The following is a 25,371-nucleotide window of genomic DNA, read 5'->3' as shown; positions in this document are numbered from 1 at the left end:
CGTCTTTCATTTTTTTCCTATCTTCTCGGAACAGCTTGTGCCACTTAAAAACACCTGATCTGCCCATTGCAGCATCACCGTACGCCTGCTTAATCATGTCGTGAGTCTCTTTGCCCGTTTTACCAAACTTTACACAAAATTTGATCGCGTATCGCTGATCCAGTAAACGGTCCATGATTCTCCGTGATGAGGCATTTCGACAGGGGTTCACAGTACAAGTGACCTGCTCTCTCCAACGGCCGAGAGCCGACTGCCGATTTTTCCCAGCGTTCCCAATATCCCCCTTCACCGATCTTGCGTGCGCAGACTGCCTCTTGTCCGCCCGTTCGTCCAGAAAAAAACCAGTCCTACTACTTTCAGAACAGATCTTGTACGTATGAACTATTACGCATGTATGAAATGAACAAAAGACTCACTTGAAAAATATTTCTTGCTTAGCTCCACGGTGTACCCGCACTGCTACAGACAACACTGGTTGTTGCCAGCAATCAGCACAAACTATGGATGCCAACCATTACGATATCAGTTATTACTGGCATTAAACAAATTATATGACGCACCCATAAATATAGACACTGTCATTAAATTGGCCCTCCATGAATTTATTTTATAAGGTTAGCCACCTCAGTGCCACTTTCTTAAATGTAATCAGTCTAAAATGTGATTAATCTCTATTTTAAACAGTATACTTATCACTGCTTTGTCTGTAAACTAGAAACTAGCCATATGTCTTCCTCGTCTTCTCTTTTTCTTTTTGTCAACCGCACAAACTCTGATACGCAGTTTTTTTATTCATTATTATTGTATACTGTGTGAGTTCAACTGCATTTCCTTTGTTATTCACAGCAAGAATGTCAATTGTCTGCTGCCTGCTGTGAAGAAGGTGGGAACCTCGTCAAGTGCTTTCGCTTTCTTTCCCACCTCCTCCATCTCAATGTATTGGTGGAAATCAATTGCATCGTATTTGGAGCAGTGAAGTGGCACATCCGAGCACCAAGAACAGGTCAGCGTGCAGTGCGAACATGCAGTGTGGCATTCTCATCCGTGCTCTTGGCACAAAGGAACAACAACACAGTAGTGCAAACAATCACAAGGGCATTTATTGCACCTTTCATAGATAAATGCCTGCTAGCCGAGTTGCTATCCACAAAACATGCCGATGGGCGCGCGACAAATCTAGGAAGTCGACTCACCGCAACCGGATAGCGAGCGAATATGTTCGCCCCATGCTGGATCCCAATGCCTGGTCGTTCGCACGTACGGTCACACGAACGGTGGCGCATTCGAAGGAGGCCACGCGAGACGGTCTCACAGAAGCATGGATCGGCGCACGCGCGGAAGGTCCGCGGCACTTGCCGACCCGAGCCAAAGAGGAAGAGCCTTCTCCTTTCAGCGTCCAAGTAACCCCGCCATGAGGCGGCGTTAGCAGCGCAACACTCGTGCCATCTCTCCTACTGCGCTTCAACCACACCGACCACCGCGGGCCCCAGGCCACGCGGCGAAACCGGAATACAGGAGGTGGGAGCTATGCGGGAAAACAACGTATCAGGGGACGCGTGAGAGTCGCGCATCCCCACAGCAGAAACCCCCTTGCTTGCTCTTTCACAGCATCCCCTACAGTGGTTGCCAAGCTTTGGCATTCAACTCCACCTTGCCATACTAGGGTCTTTCTGGCTATCTAGCTGTCCCACCAAAAATATGTGCCAATCTAAATATCTGTGCCGTTTGCACGGGTATGTGTTGCTCTTTAACGAACCTCTGTGACGCCAACTTGGATCCCTCTGTATGCGTGCCACTGGGTATGCACATACTGCACGGCACCACCGCCAGGAGGCACAGTATGTCCAGAGGGAACTACGAGAGAGGCGTCTGGCTGCAGTGTACACCTCGTACATGACCTGTGTCGGCTATTCATACACTCGGGTAGTCAGCGCAGATGGGTTCAGCCCAAATATTTTTTCAACTGCTGGAAATATTGTGTCGAGCAGGTAGAACAGTTCTTCTTTATATGTGAGAACTGATTGAACTAGCCTATGTTTCGAAGTGTAGTCTTTCAGAATAAAAGCATTGGTATTTGCACTATCTTCTTTTTACATTTTCTCTAGTCATTGCAATTTTATTTTTAATTTGTGCATTGTTTTACTTATTCTTTGCGTTCCTCTCATTAACCTCCTACATGCCTAAAGGCAGTTGCAGCATGCTTTGCTATTCATAGTGAAAAGATTTTGCGCCAAAAAACAACACACACAAGAAAGACGACGACACCACGGGCGCCCGTGGTGTCGTCGTCTTTCTTGTGTGTGTTGTTTTTTGGCGCAAAATCTTTTCACTATGCAAGATCACCAACTAGCCCAGCACTTAACTCTTCTAAAGCTTTGCTATTCATTTACCTCATTGTATCTTTCACTTTTAATTAATAAGTTCTACTGCATTGAACGTTGATCTTTCTTCCACAAAACAAGTCGTTAATATAAATATGCAGTAGTTATGCAGTTTGCAGCCACTTTTTTTCACAACAGCTGTGTGCTATTTGATTTGTCTCAAATCAATATTTGCTTAAAATTCAAAATCTACTATTTGCACATGCCTTCCAATGAATGATTTATTTTTCATTTGTAACATTTCTGCCTCGTAAATCTTTTGCTTGCTGTGTCAGATCTTGGATGAAGCAGACCGCATGCTGGACATGGGCTTTGAGCCACAGATCAAGAAGGTGCTGCTGGACATTCGGCCGGACCGACAGACGGTCATGACCAGTGCCACCTGGCCTGAGGGAGTGCGCCGCCTTGGGCAGCAATACATGAACGACCCTTTCCAGGTGTTTGTTGGCTCCCTCGATCTGGCGGTGAGTATGCTGCGCTGATATTCATTGGAACCTGCAGAACAGTTCTTCTGTGGATTTTCTTTTGATATTGCAGTGATGCTATTAAGGGGAGTTAGACTGAAATTTTCATGCAACAAAAGCCGTTGATTCGTGTAGCAAAAGCGGTGGTCAGTGAAGGCCAGTATGCCATGGTGTGGTCAATAGGAAATGTTAACGAAAGAGCAGCCAGCAGTGCTACCTTTGTCTGAAGTCCCAAACTTTTGAACTTTGAAACATAATTATTAATGATTACAAAATAAAATTTACCTTGCATTTAGCTCACTCGAATACAACTTCATGAATTTTTTTTATCCGGTATTGTAACTTTTGTTTTTTGCATTCCGTTTTACCAGCTCTATGTTGGAGGTCTGCTAGAAGCTTTGTCGGCATGATCCCACAACATGTGGGAGCCCTGAAGTGGCCATATAACCAGGGTGTCAATAAGAAATTGTCACTAAGAGCAGTTAGCAAACAGTACTGCCAAAGGTGTGAGAGCTCATTTATACAGCTTGTGGTCTGCCCGCGACGCTCACTGCGCAGACGCTCCGATCCCGTGCGCGCCGCACGACCACCGCGGGTTCGAGCACTCCGAGCTGCCACACATGCAGGGCACCGCGTTTGCGCCTGCCCCGGTCCGCTCCGTGAACCGACGCGCAGCTGCGCGCGTACGCGCCCCGCTGGCCCCAGCTTAGGGGAAGGCGAGACCGTGCGCGCAGCAAGGGAGACCCTAGGCAAATCTCTCTAGAAGTCACAAAGAACATTTATTGAGCTTGTTGAGCCAACAATAGCAAAGGCGCGTATATTTGCAGAATTAGCCGGCGTTAGAGGCACTGTCCCCAAGCAGTCCGCGCAATTAGCAGCCGCCAGAATGGTAATGATGCTAGAGACCCACGGAAATCCGTCGGACTCACCGAATCGTTGAGCAGGTGGATGGAAGAACGGAAAAGTCAGCCCTCCCGGTACGGATCGACGAGACCTCCGGCCCCGCATGGTCTCCACAATAGAGGACGACTGCAGCATCTCGGCGGCCACTTGACTCCTTTCCTCGTCCACGCTTCACAGCACGGAACTTCGAAGCGGTTGTCCGATACGCTTACCACGCTACATTTACTGAGGCAAGGTATGACAGAAATAGTGAGAAGAAAATAGACAAATTCGGCACACAGATGAGAGGCATGGCTCGGTTGACAAAGCGCGTTCGCAACGCAGCCTCTGCAACGCAGCAGCCGGACACTCGGCGGCCAGAGGCTGATTAGGCCCCTAGCCCCACGTTGGGCGCCAATTTGTGGTCTCACGGCGCGCACGCTCCGATTCCGCGCGCGCCGGACGACCACCGCGGGTTCGAGCACTCCGAGCCGCCACGCGTGCAGGGCACCGCGTCCGCGCCTGCCCCGGTCCGCTCCGTGAACCGACGCGCAGCTGCTTGCGTACGCGCCCCGCCGGCCCCAGCTTAGGGGAAGGCGAGACCGTGCGCGCAGCAAGGGAGACCCTAGGCAAATCTCTCTAGAAGTCACAAAGAACATTTATTGAGCTGGGACTCAATACAAACATCAGTTTTAACGTCACGTCCGAATCTGAAGCTAGTTACACAAAACATGGCCGAATGGTCGCCGGTGGCCACTAACGGCGCACCGCGACAGAGAGAGAACAAGGAAACAAAGAACAAAGAACCCCAGCAGTAAGAAGTTGCCTATCCTTCGGTCAGCGCCTGCCATTGCGCACCCCACAGCAAAGAAAAGGGAAATAGAAAAAAACGACAGACGAACAGACGGGGGCACGATCGGCAGACGCTGCCTCAGGACATCGAGACGACGGAAGAGTGCGCGCACCCGCCAAGGCCGGGACCCCAACGAGCCGAAGTAACCATCGGCCGGCGGCGGACAAAGGGGGCCACCGCCGACAGAGAGGAACACGTACGCACCTTCAGACACCCCGATGTGGTCTCTTCGGGCCCCCGTCTTGCACGCGCTTACCCGGAGTGCACGCAAGCAGGGCCCAAATCCCGCCAAAATGTCAGCCAATGGGGAAAGCCTGTTGACCTTCACGTAGGCGGGATGACAGCAGAGCGACAGTGTTTTATGACCCGCTGCCACCCCGTCCAGGCAAGGAGGAAAGGGACACAGAGCCCCCCGGCAACACAACGCAATGGCCTCCACACAACCACCGCGAGAGCCCGAAACCCCACAAGCTTTCCTATCTTTGATGTAGCACTTGCTTAGATTGGCATAAATCTGCGAAGGTTTTTTAATAACTGCTTGAGTACTTTCACTTTCCCCTGCACATTGAAAGCAGCTCAAGTGCTTCCTGTATGCCTGTAAATCTGATGTCCCAAATTATCTTCCAGTTTCTCATCTGTGCCAAAAGTTTTCTGTGCTTGCTCTTTTTGGCTAAAGATTTTAACAAGCGTATTTTGTTGGAGCCCACAGAATGGTTGTCTGTTGATGCTCCTGTGTACCTTTGTTTTTATCAATATTTCTCTTCTTCAGACATGAAAAAGATTTGATAGTTTAAGTGAGGTGCAAAATACTGAGCTTGTAGCATAAGATTGCTGACATGCTGCATACATTTGCACAGCTGCTTCATACAAAATTCAGTACAAATGGGCCTCCCTGTTTAAATTAATTATAACTGCTTTTGCCAGCGGCTGTGTTGTATTGTCAACAAGGAACCGTCGTATGGCGCTTGCAACGGTGCATGGAGAGCGTCATGCCAACTAAATATGTTGAGGTGTGGAGTAAAGATGGGCTCGTGTGCTACACTTGCCACAAGACAACCTCACCGTATCAACACACAACAGAAACGAAAATAAACATTTGCGAAGGTTGTCTGAATCAAATGTATTCAAATAGTGAACTGTCGAACCTCCAAAAAAATTAGCATAAGCCTTTGGCCAAGCAGCTGCTAACAGAAGGTTCCACAAAGCTATACACTTGAACTAAATAAGTATAGCTTATTCAGACTTGGGGGAGTGTGTCAGTGCTAAATTCTGTGTGCACATATTCCGTATTTTACGAAATGTAGGACTATGAAGTTGCGTACGTCACGAAGAACATAGTCTGAACGTATTTATTCTAAAAACAATTTTCGTTTTCTAATAAAAGGTCATTTATGGTTATCGTTCAAATGCTAGTACAGTGGAATCGCAATAATTTGAATTGATGGATAACTTGAAGTGCCCCTTTGGTCCCAGCAAAGTCCTATGTATTTGAGTAGAGAAAAAATAATAATCACAGTTACGCCATAAGGCCGAAGCAATGAATGCGATAGCAACACGTTAGAATATTGCACGAAGGGTAAGGCTCGTAGTTGTAGTGGCAGTATGAATTGCAGTAAACCTAAGGTGACAAGTAAACGCGCATGGTGTGGTGTATGTAGACACATGAACAGAGAAAACTTGATAACCACAAGCAGTGTCATTTAGAACTACAAGGTCTTGCCACCTTGTGTTGACCTCACATTCCCGTACTGCGGCAGGGTCACGAGGGGCACAATGTGTGCATCCACTTGGCACATTTGAACTGCAGGGTTTTGTTGGCGTTGTCGCTTAGCCTCGGCCTCCTGTTCCTGCAGCACCCTGTCTGGGCACCTCTTCCATTGTGCTGCAGTGTGCACCACATGCGCAACAGAACACTGTTCCTGTATCTGACGGGGTGGTCTTTGCATGTGTGCAAGCCTGCCTTGCATTGTTGCAGTTAGCGTTTCTTGGGAGCTTCTCAGCCGACATTCTGACAACATGTGGGGGCATGTTTGCGCTCTGTGAGGGATGATCTTTGCTGCAGAAACCACTTACCAATAGGCACTATTCTAGTTACCGTATGTTGGGCACTACATGTGAGGAAACGATGTCACAAGCCGACAGGGTCTGCATAGTCTGTATAGGCTGTTTTACAATTTCCAGCAAGCAAAGTTTGCACAAGCCGACAGGGTCTGCATAGTCTGTATAGGCTGTTTTACAAGTTCCAGCAAGCAAAGTTGTCTAACCCGAGGTTTTAGAATACAGCTTCTTCTGTGCAGCAGTCTCTGTGATTAAAATATGAACACACCTAGACATCTTTCGTCACCTAGCATTAAAATTCTGATGCAAAGGGAAACTGTACAGTTAATGTGAGTAATGTTCTTCCGAAAGTATACTAAAACTAAAGGAATCACTAATTTTATGAATAATTATTGATGACGGAAAAAAATTGCATTGAGTGTTCATAAAATGTGCCAAGCATCTCATCGCGCTGGCTTCCACACTGAAAATACCTACGGATGTTGTATTCCTTTTACTGAGGCATGCGCCCGCAGCCTAATGTTTAGAGGATCGAGCTATTGTGCTAGGGGAATCCTGCTGTTGGACAATTTCATTTAAGTTTATTAATTGTAGACAATGTCTTTCTTAGTGGAAAAGGAAGTCCGTACAAAATCCCCATTTGTTCTCGCAAAATTTCTGACAGAAGCAATTGGCTCTGGTTACAAAGTAACTAAGATGGGAACCAGCGTCCTTCTTCTAGAAGTGTGCGGCAAGCTTCAGTACAACAAACTTGCGAAACTTGTTGCATTTGGTGACATTCCTGTCTGTCTCTGTGGGCCCCTACAGGTCAATGAACACTGTGTGTGGTGTCATTTCCGATGACAACCTCCTTGAACTCAGTGAAAGCAAGCTGTCGGATAAATGGCAAGACCAGAATGTGGTAAAGGTGCAACAAATTAAGTTAAGGCGTGATGACAAGGAAATTTCAACAAAGAATGTAATAATTGCATTTGGAACAAGCGAACTCCCTGATTCAATAGAGACCGGATATGGTCAACTTTGCAAGCATCCCAATCCAAGCCGATGCTTCAAGTGTCAGCGTTTTGGGCAGGGGTCTCAGAGCTGTCGAGGGCATGCTACTTGTGCAAAATGTGCATCTAAAGACCACACCTCTGACATCTGTGCTTCTGCAACCCACTGTGCTAACTGTGACGGAGACCACCCCGCCTATTCATTATCGTTCCCGTCATGGAAGAAAGAAAAAGAAATACTTGAACTCAAGGTCGAACTAAACATTACTTCCCAGATGAGCACAAGCGTTTTTCTGTTCACAATCAGTCGAATCCATCCTACAGTGATGTGACGCGGCAGTTTGTCCAGCGGCCGCCCGAGTCGCACGGAATGTGACGGCGGTTACGCCACCAGGCCGCCTGGCAGGAGCAGCCATTGCTGTTCTGCCCCCTACCACGAAGGGCCAGCAGACCTCTGGGCCTGCCGGTGCCAGGGCCACTGCTCGTGCAAAGAGGCCCAAAAAAACCCAGAGCGTGCCTGCAGAGCGGGCGTTATCCAACGTCTCTGGAACGGTGTCACTTCATTGAGTGCACCTGGAAAAAAGAAAAATCCTGTTCCACAGAGCCTGTAAGGGTCTCGTGAGCTAACCTAAGTTAATTTAATCTAAAACTAATTTCTAGTAAAGAGATTTGTACAGTACCAGTGGCACCCATGATGATAATGGAAGAGAGAATGGTCTAGACGAATTTGAAATCCCACAAGTAACGCCAGAAGAAGTAAAGAAAGCCTTGGGAGCTGTGCAAAGGGGGAAGGCAGCTGGGGAAGAATCAGGTAACAGCAGATTTGTTGAAGGATGGTGGGCAGATTGTTCTAGAAAAACTGGCCACCCCGTATACGCGTCTCATGACTTCGAGCGTACCAGAATCTTGGAAGAACGCTAACATAATCCTAATCCATAAGAAAGGGGACGCCAAAGACTTGAAAAATTATAGACCGATCAGCTTGCTGTCCGTTGCCTACAAAGTATTTACTAAGGTAATCGCAAATAGAATCAGGAACATCTTAGACTCCTGTCAACCAAAGGACCAGGCAGGATTTCGTAAAGGCTACTCAGCAATAGACCATATTCACACTATCAATCAGGTGATAAAGAAACGTGTGGAATATAACCAACCCTTATATATAGCTTTCATTGATTACGAGAAAGCGTTTGATTCAGTCGAAACCTCAGCAGTCATGGAGGCATTACGGAATCAGGGTGTAGATGAGCCGTTATGTAAAAATACTGAAAGATATCTATAGCGGCTCCACAGTCACCGTAGTCCTCCATAAAGAAAGCAACAAAATCCCAGTAAAGAAAGGCGTCAGGCAGGGAGATACGATCTCTCCAATGCTATTCACAGCGTGTTTACAGGAGGTATTCAGAGACCTGGATTGGGAAGAATTGAGGATAAGGGTTAATGGAGAATACCTTAGTAACTTGTGATTCGCTGATGATAATGCCTTGCTTAGTAACTCAGGGGACCAATTGCAATGCATGCTCACTGACCTGGAGAGGTAAAGCAGACGAGTGGGTCTAAAAATTAATCTGCAGAAAACTAAAGTAATGTTTAACAGTCTCGGATGAGAACAGCAGTTTACGATAGGTAGCGAGGCACTGGAAGTGGTTAGGGAATACATTTACTTGGGACAGGTAGTGACCGCGAATCCGGATCATGAGACGGAAATAATCAGAAGAATAAGAATGGGCTGGGATGCATTTGGTAGGCATTCTCAGATCATGAACAGCAGGTTGCCATTATCCCTCAAGAGAAAAGTGAATAACAGCTGTGTCATACCAGTACTCACGTACGGGGCAGAAACCTGGAGGCTTACGAAAAGGGTTCTACTCAAATTGAGGACGACACAACGAGCTATGGAAAGAAGAGTGATGGATGTAACATTAAGGGATAAGAAATGAGCAGATTGGAGGAGGGAACAAACGGGAGTTAACGACATCTTAGTTGAAATCAAGAAATAGAAATGGGCATGGGCAGGACATGTAATGAGGAGGGAAGATAACCAATGGTCATTAAGGGTTACGGACTGGATTCCAAGGGAAGGGAAGCGTAGCAGGGGGCGGCAGAAAGGGAGTGGAGGAGATTAAGAAGTTTGTAGCGACAACATGGCCACAATTATTACATGACCGGGGTAGTTGAAGTATGGGAGAGGCCTTTGCCCTGCAGTGGGCGTAACCAGGCGGCGGCGGCTGTGCTGCCGCCGCCGCTGCTGCTGTTGCTGCTGCACAATGAGCAGAATGGCGAGAGGATCCCATGTATGGGGTTGCCGGTATGTGACTTAACAATTGCTAGTAAGCACAGTGGGACGTGGCATTTCCGGAGGCTGCGAACATTTGTGCGCATGCACGAGTTAGAGGGGATGCGAGACAGAAAATGTGGGGGCTTCTGCTCTTTTAATATCTGACTCTGCCTAGGCACTTCTGAGGAGAAGTTTCTTTGCGCATGTAGTATGTATTTGTCTCTAGGCATGCCGGCATTCCAGAGTGGGGTCGAGTTTGGTTACGCTCGAACGCTGGCTGATGGTGTGGTGAAACAGGTGAAGCAGGGAGCACTGACGGTCCATTTGGCGATCGCTGTGTTGGACAGACTCTTTCGCATCTGCGGCACTCGTGCTAAGTCAGTTGTGCCGGATTGTACCTTTCTCGCGCCTTACTGCGAACTGCCTTCAAAATAACATCACGGATGTTGTGGGACCAGTAGAGACCATAGTAGAGGTCGGGCTTCATATATTGAAAATCTAGAAGGCAGAAGGCCTTGCCAGTCTCGGTTGAAAGGTGACTGGCTGAAAAGCTGCCGGTGATGCTCGACTGCCCTGCAGCCACTATGAGAACACGATACACCACCCAAACGCCTAGTACACTAACCTAACCTGACGTTAACCTAAAGTGCACCCGCCGTGGTGGCTCAGTGGCTATGGTGTTAGGCTGCTGAGCACAAGGTCGCGGGATCGAATCCCGGCCACGGTGGCCGCGTTTCAATGGGGGCGAAATGCAAAAACACCCGTGTACTTAGATTTAGGTGCACGTTAAAAAACCCCAGGTGGTCGAAATTTCCGGAGTCCTCCACTACGGCGTGTCTCATAATCAGAAAGTGGTTTTGGCATGTAAAACCCCATAATTTAATTTTAACCTTAAGTGACCTAAACTAATGTGGCCGAGACGCAAAGACAATAATCTTCACATCGTAGCCGCTGTTAGAATTCACCGTGCCACCCCAACACCTTTTACACTAACCTAACCTTGCCTAAACCTAAGCTAACCTAACCTAACGTGGTAAACAAGAAAAGAGGGGGTTAACAGAGGGCCCCGATTTTTATTAGTCATATCATCAGAAGCCAACAAACAACTGACACCAGGGACAACGTAGGGGAAATTACTTGTGCTTAATAAATGAAATAAAGAAGCGCTAAACTAATGGAAATACAAGTGGATGAAAAAACAACTTGCCACAGGTGGGAAACGATCCTACAACCTTCGCAACCCTGGGAGTGTACATACATTCCCAGGGTTCTACTAGGAAAAAAAGTGGATGGGGAAACAGCGCCGCAGTAGCTCAATTGGTAGAGCATCGCACGCGAAATGCGAAGGTTGTGGGATCGTTCCCCACCTGCAGTAAGTTGCTTTGCGTCTTGTGGGCGTGACACAAAGCCAATAATTCTCACGGCGTGACATAAGGCATCGCCTGCGGCGTTTCAGGCAATTGCATTCAACCGTCGTTGCTAAGGCACTGTGTGTTTATTTAACACAAAGGGGACCACTCAAAAATGCTCCTGAAAAGTTGCGAAGAGCAACATACAAAAAGCCTGCCACGCGTGAAGGTACTGCTCCAGGAGAGCAGGCTCAGCCTCTACTATGGCCCCTGCTGCTCCCCCAAGAAAATCAGTGATGTTTTTTGAAGGTAAAGCACCTGAAGAAGTTATAATCTGCCATGACTGACTCAGCACCAGTGGCACAGGTGCGAGAAAGTCTGTCCTACGTGCCTTTAGACACAGTGATCACCAAACACAGCATCCGTGCCCACTGCTTCACCTGCTTCACCATGCTAGCAGCTAGCATTGGTGCGTAAACAGTCAACCCCACTCTGCAATGGCAGCACTCCTAGGCGACAAACGCATACAACACGAGCTAAGAAACTTCTCCTCCGTAGTGCCTAGGCAAACTCAGATATTCAAGGAGAAAAAACTCCCACATTTTCTTTCTCGCACCCGCTCTTATTCACACCTTTGCAGAAACATCGGGCGCCTCGGGAAATGACATACCCTGCTGTACTTACTAGCCATTGTAAAAATGCTGCCCAAATAGGATGTGATAATCGCGATGTTAATGCGACCTATAATTCAGGCAAAGCCCCCAAGATTGTCATTTGCAGTGAAATCTCTGAGGCATAGTGCTGCAACCAAGGCAAGGCCTCGGAGATTACCATCTAACGTGTAATCCCTGAGGCCATACATGATGCCTTGTCGAGGTTGCCAGAAGAGATAATGTTGACAGAGTCAGTGTACACTACAGCCTTGCATGGAGTCTGGATAATGGAATGTAGAGCTGGTGGCTGTCCGAAATATCGGTCATCTTTACACATTAAGTCTGTGGGGCCATGGCAGTGCTGCAAAGCTGTCTGAATTACGGAGACTGTCCAGATTACCGGTGTCTGATTTATCGGTCACCGCCTGTATTTGATAGCCTGAGAAGATTTAAGATAAAAGCCATGTGTTTTGTGGCGTTCTCACTCGTGCTCTTGGAACAAAGGAATGACAACACAGTAGCGCAAACAGTCACAAGGGAATTTATTTCACCTTTCACACACTAATGTTTGCTAGCCGAATTCCTATCCACGAAACTTGCTGATGGGCGCGCAACCAATCGAAGAAGTCTCACTCACCACGACTGGATAGCGAGCGAATATGTTCGCCCCATGCTGGACACTAACGCCTGGTCGTTCGCGTGTACGGTCATGTGGATGGTGGCGCAATCGAATGATCATGTTCGTTCATTCTGGTGTAGGCCTCGCGAGACGGTCTCGCAGTAGCATGGATTGACGCATGCGCGTAACGTCCGCGCCCCTTGCCGACCCGAAGCCAAAGAGAAAGAGCCTATTCCCTGTCACGTGCAGCTAACCCTGTCGTTAGGTGGCGCTAGCAACGCCACACCCGTGCCATCTTTCATGATGCACTGCAGCCAAACTGACCGCCACTAACCCCAAGCCAAGCGGAGAAGCCGGATTACAGGAAACGTGAGACATGCGGGCAAAACAGCATATTAGGGGCCGCGTGAGAGTTGAGCATCCCCACAGTTTTCAGTGGCAGCTCACAAACGACATCTGTTTGTGTGCTGCCATTCTCAAAATTCTGAGGAATAATTTTGTTCAGGATGTAAGACCTTGTATGAGCAACTTTGCTCATCTTGCTTGTATGAGCAACTATGATAGTGGCAATATAACTCACATATACAGCATCTCATATGGGATGATATGGCATATAGTATACCATACCTAAGTACATGCAAAGCCTAAGGCAATGCCAATAAAAATTCGCTGGGAGTGTCTGTTTATTGCTTTCGCAATAAAGCTCTCGCGAATTTGAACTTCAAAAACAGCGCAATGGCTATTTCAAACAAAATTTCCCATTCCCATTAACCACTTTTTTGGACAAACCCGAGCCAAAGGTGAAGGTTTGTTGTGACTCTAGCTACCATAATGTTGCGTGCCATAAAATAAATATGCGCAAGGAGTTGAGGCCAATCTGGCTTTAACAGGAGCAGGAAGGAGCCCCATAGCGTGCACACAATCACATCATCTCCAACACTGGACACGTAGGACGACGCGCATCAAGCCACCATTCGTCTAGGCTGACCCTCGCACCCACAAAAAAAGGGCGCACGAGGCGCGATCTTATCGCCCTTGGACCTTATACGGAACTTAGACTTCCTCGGGCACGTGAGGAAAGATCAGACTGCAAGCCGAGTTACGGTTTCAGTTTTGAACGCTGTACCGTACCTTATACACCGTTTTGTTCAAATAAATTTCCAGTAACCTTGAAGTTTGATTGAGCCCCTTAAAGGGCCCCCTCACCAGGCCTCATAGCAAATTTTGGTTATACACTTGAAGTTTTTACATGTCCTCTCGGGAGTATACTGCTGCAAACATTTTTCAAATCGGTTCATTAATAGCAGAGATAGAAATATTTCAGTGCTGCGAACCCATGATTTCAGCAGGTGGGCTCCACTTTCAAGCAAGACGCTCTCTTCACTCGCCCCGTCTGGCCTACGCAAGCGAAATTCCGTCCCTGCATTCTCCCATACCAGACCTCGAGGATCGTGTGACACATACGTCAACTTAACTTTTTAACTTAACAAACGTCAGCCTTAACTTTTTTTCTCCTATTTTTTTTTTTTTTTCGGCACTGCGCATTTCCATTGACAGCGTCACGCACGAACTGTTGTCTTGTTTGTGTAGTGCACGATTTTGCGCGCTGTGCATAAGAAAACATGACTAGCAGTATAATTCATTGCTACATGAATACTGAGGCAGGGCAAGCAGATCGCAGAGCATGATCACGTGCTGGAACACGGTAGAAAATGGCGTAGTTTCGGTACCTGCGCACGTGACTGCATGACCATAGGAACAGGCAGACGAAGTGGAAGTACATCTCTCTTGCTTCAGTGCAAAGTAAAAGAAAAACACGCAGACATTCCATTTGTGTGTTTTATTATTCCTCTAAACGTCAATTCGTCAATTTAAGCTACAGATCACACAGATAACAGATGTCTTGAATAACTCTCAAAGTCACGTGTCACCATGAACGACATCACACTGGACACAACTACGTAGGTGCAGGGGCATGACTACGTCACCGTCCGGCTTGGAGTGCAGCGGCCATGAGGAGAAGGAAAAACTGCGATCAGTTTGAAATTTCAGATCTTTCCGCCGCGCGTAGCGATGTAATACTTTGCAGACACGATCGTTATTGTGCATTGTATGCTCTTCGCTTGTTATCTCAAGATGGCCTGACCTGGTGAGGGGCCCTTTAACTTTTGTGACAGACTCAGATAAAAGTTTTAGAAATGCAATAAAAATTACCTAAAGATATTTCCTTGCCAAGGTCACAAGAAACTGAACACACATGTGCAGAAATTGCCAAAAATTCACGACGAGTTTATTTATTTATAGTACACTCTGCAGCGCCGAAGCATTATAGCGGGGGAGTGGGTACAAGATGAAGTGACTAGCACGAGAATATAGTCACAAAAGGGAGGGATGACAAAGGAGCAATGCATCAAGATAAAAAAAGAAAAGTACATGAAAAAAGTACATGAAAAAAAGTACATGAAAAAAAGTACATGAATAACAGTACAAGAAAAAAAGTTCATTTAGCCTGCAGTCATTGGTTTGGAAGAAGATTGCAATTACAAATCATTGATTAGTCTTAAATATGCATCCCGAGGAGTACTCACAACTTCAACTGGCAAATTATTCCATTCAGAAATAGTGCGGGCAAAAAAATAAAACTTCATATAGTTCGTCTTGCAGGAAATTTCCCGTATGTTGAAACTGTGGTCTCTTCTGTTTGAGATATAGTGGGGTGCTTTAAGGTATTTTAGCTTGTCAATGCCTGTCGCGTCAGTCTATACTGCGTGCAGAAGTTTCAGTCGGTGCTTCTGGCGTCTTATCTGTAGCGGCTCTAGTCCGATGTGTTTCTTTATTGCTGTTATGCTTGCGTGTCTGGAGTACTGCCATGATATAAACCTGGCAGCATGGTTTTGTATGCCTTCTAGCTTATCAATCAGGTACCGCTGGTGGGGATCCCACAAGGCGGTGGCATATTCTAATTGCAGCCTTACCAGCGTCTTATTTGCTATGGTTTTAAAAATCCGAGGGGCAGTTCTAAGAGTTCGTATAAGTAGGCTAAGCATTTTCCCAGCTTTCCTGGCAGTCGTATCAATATGGCTGAAAAAGGACAGATCAGCAGTTAGAGGAACACCTAAGTACTTAATTTCGTTAACCTTCCTGAGTATGGAATCTCCCAGTTTGTAAGTAGGTTCATTAGGGATTTTACATTTAGTGAATGTTACCTGGTAACATTTATCAGTATTCAGGCTAAGTTCCCAGTTTTGACACCAGGAGGCTATGCTCTTGAGGTCCTGCTGGAGTACGTCTTTATCATGTTGATTGCGAGTTATCTTGTCTTCGGCAGTTAAGGGGTTAATATTCTGCTGTATAATAAATATCTTTTTTTTTTTCACATTCTTCTTACATTAAGTTACTACCGCACCCACTTTGACCAATTAGCTTCTCGTCCATTGTTCTGTAATGGGTGAGCACAATTATTTGAGGGAAAACCAGGCAAGCAAAAATAAGATGGTGGTCTTCACTGTGGAAGAATGCTGCTGTTGCAGTGAATGAGTTCAGAGCTGAAGGAATCACTTAGTGTGCTGTCCTTTTCCTTCTCTTTTTAATAGCAGTTGGAGCTATATGGAGGCCTGTGAATGTGCAATACACTTCAACCCCGTTATAACGAAACAAGATATACCACATTTATTTGAGCCTAATGTGCACATTTTTCCCGATAAAATGGGTCCGAAAATTGCATGCGCGTGAGGATCTAGTAAGAGCCTAAATCTGCGTTACCATATCACCATTGGCATTTCAAAATGGCCGCCTCATACGCGCTTCGAGCCTAGCTGCCATAGCTTCCTCCATGTGCTGTAGTACATGTGCTTAGGTTAGTCCACAGTCTGTCTTCCCATTTTCTGTGTGTGCTCTATCAGCATGGAAGACCCGACTGCAAAGATACTCAGAGTTCATCACAATGCTGCAATTAAAAGGAAAGTAATCGCGTGTGTCGAAACGGACAGAAATCGGGTCCTATCACGGGCGTTCAGAGTTCCCGAAACTTGCATGCGGGACTGGTGCAAACAGGAGAGGCGTTCTACTCTGGCGGCTGCTGCTACGTATGGCACGGCCATGTGGCCCTTATCTTGAAAGTGATCTGCAGTGGAGGCTGTCTACACATCTAGGCACAACGCACTGTGTTGTTGCTTAGGTCGCATTGAAGCGAGAGGCTGCAAAAAGGTCAATTCACTCATTCCTGCTACCACACTCCCTCACTCCAGCGTTTTGATAGTTTCCACGGTCATTAAGGTATACGTGTTCATGTTTTCTTGTGCACCTGTGACACCATGCTCATTAACTTAGTAAGTGAATGTTTAAAAGGTTATACAGCTGATAAAACTACTATCCTTACTTTTCATATAACTGTCTACTAATTTGCTATCGCAATCGATGCTTCGGCTTTGGGGCAAAACTGCAACTTTTTTTATTTATCGCAACTTTAGTGCATTAGGAGTAAATCTTTGTTTTTCCAAATGAGAGAAAGGTGTATTTTTGTATGAAATAATGAGGTGCACGATATTGTAAAGGACTGTTCTTCTTTTAGGTCACGCAAACGGGTGCGCGTTACAAACAAGGGTGCGTTAAAATCAAGTAAATACGGTAATGAAGTAACAGATATAACTAAATAAAATTCCCCTTGAAATCTCCATAGAGGTTCCTGTACTTAAAGCCTCATTTTAAAAAAGTGAAATTGCCCTGCCAATGGATACAATGAACTACGTTCGTCTCAGAAACCAAAAAATACCAACAGTTGCGGCATTGATTGCATTGCTTTCCACAGGGTTCGGCACTCGTTTGCTGCAGCAGTTCAAAACTCCCGCGTCGAATACGTCATCGAGCAACACTGGTCTTCTTCACCGCTGCGCATAGCTGCACACTTGTACATAAGCATCAGCTCACTATCTCACTTCTCCACTGATCTCTCTCTCCTGCTCATACCTGGCTGTGCAAGCCACGCTACGCACGGCGGTGTGAAAGATTAGTGCATTCACTTCTGCGTGCCGCACAGGCAGGTACAGAAAGGCGGGTCCTCCGAGATCTCCCCAGTGCAATCTCCGAGGTCGTGCGCAAGTCACACTATGCTGCGCAGCTACGATCAGTGTGGTGAAGAGTTAGTGCATTCACTTCTCTATTCCTACAGCACGCCGCGCATGCAGCTGCAGCAGGGCCTGGCCTCGAAGACCTCCAGGCACCATCTTGGGGGTCATGCCCAGGACGTGCATTAACTTTTCTCTCACCCTACGACGCACCACGCGGGCTGGCGGCTGGGCATGGCCTCAGAGATTGCACGGGCATCAGTGCAATCTCTGAGGCCACAAGCCGGCTGAGCCAAGCTCATACGCCGAAGTTCGCTTGCCTCCTTGATCGCACATTGAAGCGTTGTGTTGTGTGCTATGTGCTGCATGACCGTGCCAAGGCAAGTGGAAAGCAAGTGCAAAAGACCATCACAATAGAACAGAAGGCAGCTATGTAAAGGCTGTCATGTCAGGTGCTAAGTTGTGTGTTGCACATGTCGCAGATTCTTTTGTTCTTTTATTCAAGTTTCATCTTATGCATGGCTGTGTAGCAGTACCAAGGGCTGCAAAGTCTTCTTATTTCCGGGTTTGCAAATGTGCACACCATTGGGCATATATTGCAATAAAGGGTAATAATGCTGTGAGCATTATATTACCCCTTCATCTTCATCTGTATATATTCATCATCATGGCCAGCGTCATCGTCTTCAGCGCGCGACCAGCGCAATAAACTGTTGAGGCTTAATAGCTGTCTCGCAGTGGATATTATTACGATATCATTGAGCGATGCTCAAGAGACGAGCCGCCGCGAGAATGACGAAGAAGTTGGTCGGTGCCCTTGGCACGAGCGAGTGTCAGCCTGGCTGCCTGGCTTCAGTGTAAATAGCATCTTTCGTCTGTGTCTTTCCACACGTAACATTTCTGGTGGAGGTCAGCGATCCCCGTCCTCACCACGGAACTCCGAAGTGGTCGGCACACCAAGCTTGTCACCATGCCTCTCGGTTTCGGCTTGTCCGACTGCTCCAATCGTCACGGTTGCCCCACATCGTGATCCAGGTGTGTTCTCTGGCCTGGAGGGACAGGATGTCGACGACTGGATCAAGCTCTATGAACATGCCAGCGCTACTAACAGGTGGGACCCAACGATTATGCTCGCCAATGTCATCTTTTATCTCGACGGAACCCCACGCGTGTGGCACCAAGCGCATGATGACGAAATAACCATTTGGGACAGTTTCAAAGAAAAGCTACGGGAACTGTCCTCGGTGACCCCATTGGGCGCAAGGCTGCCGCGAGAAAGGCTACAGAGCCATACAGAGCCATCTACAGAGCCATACGTTTCCTACATCCTCGACGTCTTGGCTCTATGCCTTAAAGCTGACGATAATATGTCCGAAGCAGATAAAGTGGCACATGTGCTAAAAGGCATCGCCGACGACGCTTTCAATTTGCTTGTTTTCGGCAACGTCTCGACTATCGACACCATTATAAAGGAATGCCGTCGCCTTGAACAGGCTAACAGCCGCCGTATCTCGCACCACATTGCGCGGCTACCCAACACTGCTGTTACGTCGACATGTGATGGTCGACCGCATCAGACCGCCATTTGTGACGACATCACCCGTATTGTTCGCCGCGAACTTGAGGCCGCCTGTTCGCCAGCCTTCTAACCACGACGCCTCCCGATCCGGCAGCAACCACCATTGCGATGATTCAGGCCATCGTCAGACAGGAATTTGAAAACAAGGGTCTGAACACCGTGTGTTCCACGTCTCGACCCAGCGTTCCTCAGTTATCTAGCGGCCCTCCTCGTCCCCGGCAGTCCTTTTCTGCCACATCTCGCTGCAACCCGTCCGAATGGCGTACCCCTGATGACAGGCCGATCTGCTTCCACTGCTGTCGCATCAGCCACATCGCCCGTCACTGCCGCAACCGATGGCCACCACCTCCTCGGACTTACGCCGCCACTTATTCCCGCACCTTTGGATCTTCTGTACCCTATGCCACCCGCCATGAACCCACTACCGCTGATGCCCCTGCTCCGAACCTTCGCTACAGCCGCTCGCCCTCACCTCGACGCCACCAGTCTCGTTCGCTCCAACCCCTCCGTTTTTCTTCGCCGCTTATCGCTTCCCGGACCCAGCCGGAAAACTAGGCACTGCAGCTTCTGGAGGTGAAGCTGCATTGTCGACCCTGCCCTCAAATCCTCTGCTCACGTTACCTATTAACCGAAACCTTCTTGACGTTGACATTGACGGCTATCCTGTCACGGCACTCATCGATACAGGAGCACATCTTTCTATTATGTGTGCTACCTTCCGACGACGACTGAACAAGCTCCTCACCCCAGTGTCGGCACACGTCGTCCGCGTTGCGGATGGTGGTACTGTGCCTATCATCGGCATGTGTACGGCACGTGCCAGCATCGCCGGCCACCATACTCTTGTCCTCTTCACCGTAATTGCTCATTGCCCCCACGACCTTATTCTCGGCCTCGATTTTCTCTCCACCCATTCTGCTCTTATTGACTGCTCTTCCAGTACCCTTCGCCTTGAGTTGCCAATGCTCGCAGAACCTTCTGATGCACCCCACTGCAGCTTACGCTCCACCGGCTTTCTTCGCCTGCCACCAAAGTTCATAGCCTACATTGATGGTGGAAAAGACCATCAGGAACTGGTGGTCTTTCCCACCAGTTCCTGATGGCGAGTACCTCGTCGCTCCTCTGCCCGACATCCCAATACAGTATGACGTCACCGTGCCTCACAGTATAATTACTATTACCGGGAACCACACTCGCATGCCTGTCTGTAACTTTGGATTGGCAAAGCAAATTCTACCGCAAGGTATTTGCCTTGCCACCATTGATTGTCTCGGCGACCAATACGTGGCAGCGTTATTGACCGATGGTTCTCGCGAGCTTAGCGTGCCCCTCGCGCCAGCCTCGAGCGTCGATCCCAACATAAAGAAAATGGTTGCGACGGACGTGTCCTCTACACAGGCTGAAGACCTTTGCGAAGTATTATCGTCCTATTGCGATATTTTTTACTTCGACGATTGCCCTTAGGCCAGACGCTCGCGGTCAAGCATTGCATTCTTACTGGCGATGCTGCGCCTATTCACCGACGACCGTATCAAGTTTCTGTGTCGGAACACCGAGTAATTCAAGATGAAGTGAACAAAATGCTCGATAAAAACATCATTGAGCCTTCATCGAGTCCCTGGGCGTCACCTGTAGTGTTGGTTAAGAAAAAGGACGGCACTTGGCGCTTCTGTGTAGACTACCGTCACCTGAACAGCATTACAAAAAAGGACGTCTACCCACTCCCACATATAGACGACGCCCTTGACTGCCTGCACGGTTCCAGCTATTTCTCGTCTATTGATCTTCGTTCGGGATATTGGCAGATTGCTGTTGACAATATGGACAGAGAAAAAACCGTTTTCATCACACCTGATGGCCTGTACCAATTTAAAGTAATGCCGTTTAAATTATGCAATGCCCCTGCCACCTTTGAGCGTATGATGGACTCCTTGCTCCAAGGTTTCAAATGGTTCACATGCCTCTGCTACCTCGACGACGACTTGATGTATTTCGAAAGGCAAAGCTGCAACTTAACTCGTCCAAATGTCATTTTGGCCACCGACAAATTACTCTTCTGGGCCATCTCGTTGACGCTCCCGGAGTACAGCCTGATCCCAACAAAACTCGCGCTGTCCGAGAGTTTCTGGTTCCGAAGACAGCCGCAGACGTTCGAAGTTTTATAGGGCTGTGCTCGTACTTTCGTCATTTTGTTCCAGATTTTGCGACAATTGCTAGGTCCCTAACTAATCTTTTGAAGAAAGGCGTACAATTCTCGTAGGGTACTGCAGAAGCCGCCGCCTTCTCTCGTCTCGTCACTCTTCTAACCTCACCACCCATTCTTGCCCACTTCGACCCTGATGCCCCTACAAAATTACGTACAGATGCCAGCGGTCATAGTGTAGGTGCCGTCTTAGCCTAGCGTCAGCGGAGCAAGGATCGCGTTATTGCTTATGCGAGCCGTGTCCTAGCACCATCGGAGCGCAACTATTTCATTACGGAATGCGAATGCCTTGCTGTTGTGTGGGCGGTTGCGAAGTTCCGTCCTTACCTTTACGGTCGCCCTTTTTTCGTAGTCACTGACCATCATGCTCTCTGCTGGCTCTCATCGCTAAAAGATCCTACAGGCCGGCTTGGTCGATGGGCTTTGAGGCTACAGGAATTTTCATATTTCGTGGTGTACAAGTCTGGCCGCCTGCACCAAGACGCTGACAGTTTGTCGCGTTACCCTGTTGACGACTCTGACTCCTCCAATATTGCCAGTGCTTCTTGCGTATTCTCTGTATTCCAGCTGCTTCATTTCGCTGACGAGCAACGCCGTGACGCCTACATCAGAGCACTCATCGACCATTTTGAACACTCTCCGGCCGATGCTGCTCTACTCCTGTTCATCCTCCGCGACGGTACTCTGTACCATCGTAACCTTCATCCGGACGGCTCTGAGTTCCTGCTTGTAGTACCTAAACACCTCCGCTCCACCGTTCTAGAAGAGCTTCATGATGCACCAACGGCAGGACACCTCGGCGTATCTCGAACCTATGACCGTGTACGTCGCCGTTTCTTCTGGCCGGGCCTTGCCCGTTTCGTACGACGTTCCGTCGCTGCTTGTGAACTTTGCCAACGATGCAAGAAGCCTTCCCAGCTCCCCGCTGGTTACCTGCAGCCGCTCGACATCCCTGCCGAGCCCTTCCATCGTGTCGGCTTGGACCTTCTCGGCCCATTTCCGGAATCTACATCAGGAAAAAAGTGGGTTGCAGTCGTGGCGGACTACGCAACCCGCTACGCCGTAACCCGTGCTCTTCCGACCAGTTGTGCAACTGATATTGCGGACTTCCTCCTACATGATATAATTTTGATGCATGGTGCTCCGCGTCAATTGCTCACAGACCGCAGCCACACCTTTTTGGCCAAAGTCATTCACGACATCATGTGTGCCTGCTCAATACAGCATAAATTTACCACCTCTTACCACCCCCAAACGAACGGCCTCACTGAGCATTTGAACCGCACCCTTACAAACATGCTATCCAAATACGTTTCAGACGACCACTGTGACTGGAACCTGGCTTTATCTTACATTATGTTTGCATACAACTCTTCCCGTCTCAAAACTGCTGGCTTTTCCCCGTTTTACCTCTTGTATGGCCGCGAACCGACGCTACCACTGGACACTGTGCTTCCATCCGCCACAGCTTCAACTAGCGATTATGCCCACGATGCAATTGCCCATGCTGACCATGCTCGTCAACTTGCGCGCACTCGTCTACAAGTGTCTCAAGACAAGCAGAAACAATGCTACGACCTCCGTCACCGTGATGTCCATTTTGTGCCCGGCGCCCTCGTGTTGCTTTGGTCACCATCGCGTAAAGTCGGCCTTTGTGAAAAACTGCTTTCCTGTTACACAGGCCCATATCGCGTGACACGCAAAGTGACCGATGTCACCTATGAAATCGTTCTAGCCACGCCCACTACGTCCTCCCCTATGACAACCAGTGACATTGTCCACATTGCCCAACTCAAGCCCTACAACGCTCCATGCACCTTGGATATTTAACAGCACAGTGACGGTGCTTTTGCCGTCGGGGGGTAATATTACGATATCATTGAGCGATGCTCAAGAGACGAGCCGCCGCGAGAACGACGAAGAAGTTGGTCGGTGCCCTTGGCACGAGTGAGTGTCAGCCTGGCTGCCTGGCTCCAGTGTAAATAGCGTGTAAATAGCATCTTTTGTCTTTGTCTTTCCACACGTAACAATATAATGAAGTAATTTCGGCTGCCCCTTTGAACTTCGTTATAATGAAGTTCGAGTGTACCTCTCACTGAGTCTTTCTCTATCCCTACAGGCTGTGCACACAGTGACCCAGACTATCATCCTCTGTGATGAAAATGAAAAGCGGCAAGAGGTGAGCTCTCAAGCAGTATTGTTTGCCAAAGACTTGATGAGATTTTTTTTTCTTTTGACTTCCACAGCTTCTTGCTTTTCTAGAGTCCATGCAGCCCGATGACAAAGTGATTGTTTTTTTAGACAAAAAAGTCATGTAAGTATGATCTTAAAAGGTTCTTTTTTAACCATTATGCTCCACTGTGGCTCCAGATTGGTACATTTTTAATAGAATTAGCATTTTTAGGATACTCTCACGCATCTTGCAGTACCTATCTATCCATCTCTATAATGTCTCTGCATCGTCTTCCCGCCAGCTTGGGTCACTGGGTATATGACACTGTGCTTGCGCTGTGCATCAGTGAACCTCTTTGACGCCAACTTGGCTCACTGAGTATGTGCTACTTTTCAACGGATGGATGCAAAACTTTAATGAAGGTCCTGAGGTACGCGACTCAGCGCGATGCAACCCTTAATGGACCGTAAGATTTGATCAAATTAAAAAGCGACAGCGAAATAAGCAAATTCTAATCCTTTTTATTGCTTGAAACAGTCTGTAATGTCTTTGTGCTTCTTGGGAGGCATACCGTACGGAGCTTCCCTGGCCTTGCAACCTGCAGGGGCGTCTGCATCAGCTGGCGTTTGGTTTGTTGCGACACCACAGACGCGAGCACATGGGGGTTGGACCCTCCCACGCCTAGCTGTTTCTGGGTGAAAAGGGTATCATGGGGTTCTAGCCAATGCCAAGTGTTCAGATCTTTATGGCCTCTAGGTGAAGGCAACACACCTCTTTGGCCTCCGCTTCACGTTGGTGGCACCCCAGGACTGACCCACCCGGGGGAAATAAATAGTTGCCTTTTCCTGTCCTCTCCAATCTTCACCTTTCTCTTTCACTTTCAATCTTTCCTGTCCTCTGTTTATTTTCCTTTCAGTTCTGACTTCGCAGACAGCAAGGGTTAACCTTGTGCACTATATCCTGCCCTGGGTATATGTATTTGGTCATAGTGGGAATGTACCGTTGGCGTGTACAGAACTGAATAGTTTCCATCTTCTGTCATCCCCTGGTGGGGCTCCATAGTGGGCGGCAGCTATCCCTGCCAAATATAGTAATGTTATTTATCGCACCCAATTTCCCTTCACTCCCTGGTCACTCCCTCAAGAGGGGGCACACTGATCAAACGTTAAATTTCTTCATGCAGCCGAGAAAAACTGTCCTAAAGTACCGCGTACTAGGTGTCTACCAACCGGGAAAGCTGGGAAAACTGGGAATTCTCAAGGATTTTGAATAGTCTGGAAATACTCAGTGAATTTGTGCTTCTATCAGCGAAAATTAGCTGTAATTTTATTGAAAGGGAACGAAAGGCACTCTAATGCTGGCCTTGAATAACAGAGAGGGATCGTAATGCATTGCCTTTGACACCATGTCGTTGGCTGGAGGAGTTGCTAGTGTACAGTCAGCGACAGATTTTCCGGATGCCCGATTTTTGGGGACAAGTGCGATAATCCGCCTCTTTCGTGGCACGACGGTGCATGCGCCCTGCCCTAGCGGATTAGTCTCAAAACGTTTTGGAAGGGTCGCGTTAGTGGCCGCGCACCGGCAAGTCCCCCGAAAAAAAAAAAAAAAGCTCTTGGACGCACGCTGCTAGAAACACTCGTGCCGTGTACCGCGTTGAAACTCTACTGGTAGCTCGACGTGGGTGCGGTGCCGAAAACGTGCGTAGCGTAAGACCGCAACGCCACTTTAAAAGAGGAAGCGGCCAAGGCATCGTCCGAGTTGTCTGGACTGCACCATGAGCCAGGTAGTTGCCCCCTTTCTTTGATGGCTCGCTATTTAACAAAA

At 48.0% G+C, this 25,371-nt stretch overlaps 1 protein-coding gene across 4 annotated transcripts in view; it reads left to right on the top strand.

Annotated features, from left to right (window-relative positions):
• LOC126527421 (probable ATP-dependent RNA helicase DDX43) overlaps nucleotides 1-25,371 on the top strand; it is a 269,054-nt gene that overhangs the window by 202,481 nt on the left and 41,202 nt on the right. For all 4 annotated transcript variants that reach the window (XM_055068441.1, XM_050175254.2, XM_050175255.2 and 1 more), the window contains 3 exons: nucleotides 2,657-2,845; nucleotides 23,494-23,553; nucleotides 23,621-23,688. In XM_055068441.1, coding sequence (XP_054924416.1) covers nucleotides 2,657-2,845; nucleotides 23,494-23,553; nucleotides 23,621-23,688 — 317 coding nt within the window. The remainder of the gene's footprint in view (nucleotides 1-2,656; nucleotides 2,846-23,493; nucleotides 23,554-23,620; nucleotides 23,689-25,371) is intronic.

Source organism: Dermacentor andersoni, chromosome 9 (genome assembly GCF_023375885.2).
Source record: "Dermacentor andersoni chromosome 9, qqDerAnde1_hic_scaffold, whole genome shotgun sequence".
Classification (NCBI taxonomy): Eukaryota; Metazoa; Arthropoda; class Arachnida; order Ixodida; family Ixodidae; genus Dermacentor; species Dermacentor andersoni.
Note: the sequence above shows the minus strand (reverse complement) of the source record. Positions and strands in the feature narration are given on the sequence as shown.